At 41.1% G+C, this 3,288-nt stretch overlaps 1 protein-coding gene across 7 annotated transcripts in view; it reads left to right on the top strand.

Annotated features, from left to right (window-relative positions):
• Positions 1-3,288, top strand: part of NSD3 (nuclear receptor binding SET domain protein 3) — a 115,219-nt gene that overhangs the window by 61,330 nt on the left and 50,601 nt on the right. For all 7 annotated transcript variants that reach the window (XM_040456566.1, XM_040456721.1, XM_040456650.1 and 4 more), the window contains exon 6: positions 2,011-2,526. In XM_040456566.1, coding sequence (XP_040312500.1) covers positions 2,011-2,526 — 516 coding nt within the window. The remainder of the gene's footprint in view (positions 1-2,010; positions 2,527-3,288) is intronic.

Genomic DNA, 3,288 nt, shown 5'->3' on the forward strand with positions numbered 1-3,288 from the left:
GCGGGGGAGGGGCAGAGAGAGAGGGAGACACAGAATCAGAAACAGGCTCCAGGCTCCGAGCCATCAGCCCAGAGCCTGACGCGGGGCTCGAACTCACGGACCGCGAGATCGTGACCTGGCTGAAGTCGGACGCTTAACCGACTGCACCACCCAGGCGCCCCTCTTTTTCCTATTTCAACATCTTTCCATAATTCTCTTTAGTCTTATTTAGTAAATTGTTTTGTGAAAGTAAAGCTTCTGAAATATTTAGTGAGCACCTACTGTGAGACAGGCACTATTTTAAGCATTTTATGTATATTAATTCACTTACTCTTCATAACAACCTAAGTGAGGTAGATACTATTATTCCTATTTCTACAAATGAAGAAATTGAGACATAGAAAACTTAAACAATGGATTCAGCCAAGAGCACACTTGATGGAACCAAGAAATATGTTTGTGGTGGTGGATGTTTTAGAATTAGGACATCAACTCTTGATAATCTATCTGGTTGACATTTTTAAACTCAACTAATTTTAGGATGGGTCTCTTGTGATTCCAAAATTGTTCATATTTTTATACTTTAAAAGCTAAGTTTTATCACAGAGGATTTTAGCATTTTCAGACTTAACATTTTACAGATTTATACATCAGTGTTCCACATATACCATCCCCTCTCATAGTTTCCTTAGCTAATTTTGGACTCCCTCCAGTCTAACCCCCTGGAGAATTCATAGTTGCTTTAGTCATCTCACATACTTTTATTCAAAGTTTTTTTATGTGTTTTGCCACCTCAAAGTCTTCTGATCAACAATGATAGAGACCTATGGAAACCGATTCAGGGTTATTTTTTCTCTCATGCATTGCTTCTTTCCTATGTCATGTCAACCCTCATTTGTTTCTCCAGGTTCTGTCTTTTTCTTCATTCTGCTCCTGTTTGCATTATGGTACAAACTGCCAGCCCAGCATCAAATGCTGACTCTGCCATTTAGCTTTGTTGTGATCTCTGTAGCACTCCTGAGCTTTAGGGTGTCATTTTTTTTTTTTTTAATGTTTATTCATTTTTGAGAGAGAGAGACAGAGAGAGCATGAGCAGGGGAGGGGCAGAGAGAGGCGGGATCCCAGCTGACAGCAGTGAACCTGATGTGGGGCCCAAACTCACAAACCGTGAGATCACAACTTGAGGCGAAGTCAGATGCTCAACCAACTGAGCAACCCCAGTGCCCCTAGGGTGTCTTTTTTTTTTTTTGGATTGAGAGAGGGTGGAAGTAAGTTAGGGGCAGAGAGAAAAAGAGGGAGAGACAGAGAAAAGCAGGGCTCACCTGAAGCGGGACTCTGGTTCACCCAAAGCAGGACTCGAACTCACAAACTGTGAGATCATGACCTGAGCTGAAGTCGGACGCTCAACTGACTGAGCCACCCCAGTACCCCTAGGGTGTCTTTTTTTTTTTTTTTTTTTTTTTTTTTTTTTTTTTTTTTTGAGAGAGAGAGGGTGGAAGTAAGTTAGGGGCAGAGAAAAAGAGGGAGAGAGAAAGAAAAACAGGGCTCACCTGAAGCGGGACTGTTTTTCACCCAAACCAGGACTTGAACTTACAAACTGTGAGATCATGACCTGAACTGAAGTCAGATGCTTAACGACTGAGCTACCCAGGCACCCTAGGGTGTCATTTTTAATGTTAGTGCTTTATTGGCCTCTGAAAGTAATCGTTCTGTAATCTTTCTTCCCTTTGCTCTCTTTATTACTAGCTTTTTATGAACATAATGTGAGGAGGATGGCTCCCTCTTTGAGGGACTTATCCAGCAGAGTGGTCAACAAAAAATACATAAAAGAGAGTAGACCTGCATATCATCTGATGCTGATACTGACTTACCAAAGTTAAGGAGTTAGAACATTTCATTTGTTTTACTGAAGAACCTGAAGATATTTACATTACCTGGAGAGATGACAGAATCACATGGGAAATATATATTGGTTTAAATGTACCCGTTAGATTAAAGCGTATCTGATAATGCCTGTGTCTTTTTTTAAAGATTCGGAAACCCCGACCTCAGAGAGAACGTGCTCAGTGGGATATTGGCATTGCCCATGCAGAGAAAGCATTGAAAATGACCCGAGAGGAAAGAATAGAACAGTATACTTTTATCTATATTGATAAACAGCCCGAGGAGGCTTTATCCCAAGCAAAAAAGAATGTTGCCTCCAAAGCCGAAGTTAAGAAAACACGAAGACCAAGGTCAGTGCTGAATACTCAGCCAGAACAGACCGATGCAGGTGAGGTGGCCTCCTCACCATCAAGTACTGAAATTCGGAGACAGAGCCAGAGGCGGCACACAAGTGTGGAAGAGGAAGAACCACCTCCTGTTAAAATAGCCTGGAAAACGGCTGCAGCGAGGAAATCTTTACCAGCTTCCATTACAATGCACAAAGGGAGCCTGGATTTGCAGAAGTGTAACATGTCTCCAGTTGTGAAAATTGAACAAGTGTTTGCTCTTCAGAATGCTGCAGGAGATGGGAAATTTATCGATCAATTTGTTTATTCAACGAAGGTACCTCCTTTGTTTTGTGGGTATTTGGGGGGAACAGTAATTAATAAGTAATCAGCTTTGGCATTAAAAAAAACCCCACAAACAACATGAGGTCATACTTTAAATACCCTTTTGTCTGCTGAATTTGAAATGTATAATCAGTTCACTGTGTTTAAGAGGGGGCAAAAAAGGCAAAAAGGCTATGTTTTCCTTCTTTTTTTCCCTCTTTTGTATATGCCCATCTGTACTAGATTAATCTTGGGCTGTTCAGCCAAAATTGAGCTTAGCTCCCTAAAGTTGTGGGAAATAACTGGGCACTTTGCCTGTTTCTGCATGTATAGTTAATTTTTCTTAGCCTCAAATTGTGCTTCTTATTAAATTATTTTTGTCAGTTATCTGAAGTAACCATTGTAATAATGTATCTTGCTGATCTCTTTGGTTGCACCAGCAATTTTGTTAGGTTCATGTTGGCTTGGGATAGCTAGTACATTTTAGAGAAATTCCAGAACTGTGTTTGTTCTATAACAATTAACTGTGGTGATAGCTTGGGTAAAGGGGTGAAAATACCTCTTCAAACTGAATACCTTCATCAGCCAGCCCTGAGCTTCCATTTAGGGCACTTATATTTTAGCTTTTAATGTTTATTTATTTTTGACAGAGAGAGAGACAGAGACAGAGCATGAGTGGGGGAGGGGCAGACACACACACAGACACACACACAGACACACACACACAGACACACACACACACACACACACACACACACACACACACACACACACA

The sequence above is a fragment of the Herpailurus yagouaroundi genome, unplaced genomic scaffold (genome assembly GCF_014898765.1).
Source record: "Herpailurus yagouaroundi ecotype Mexico unplaced genomic scaffold, PumYag 28, whole genome shotgun sequence".
Taxonomy (NCBI): Eukaryota; Metazoa; Chordata; class Mammalia; order Carnivora; family Felidae; genus Herpailurus; species Herpailurus yagouaroundi.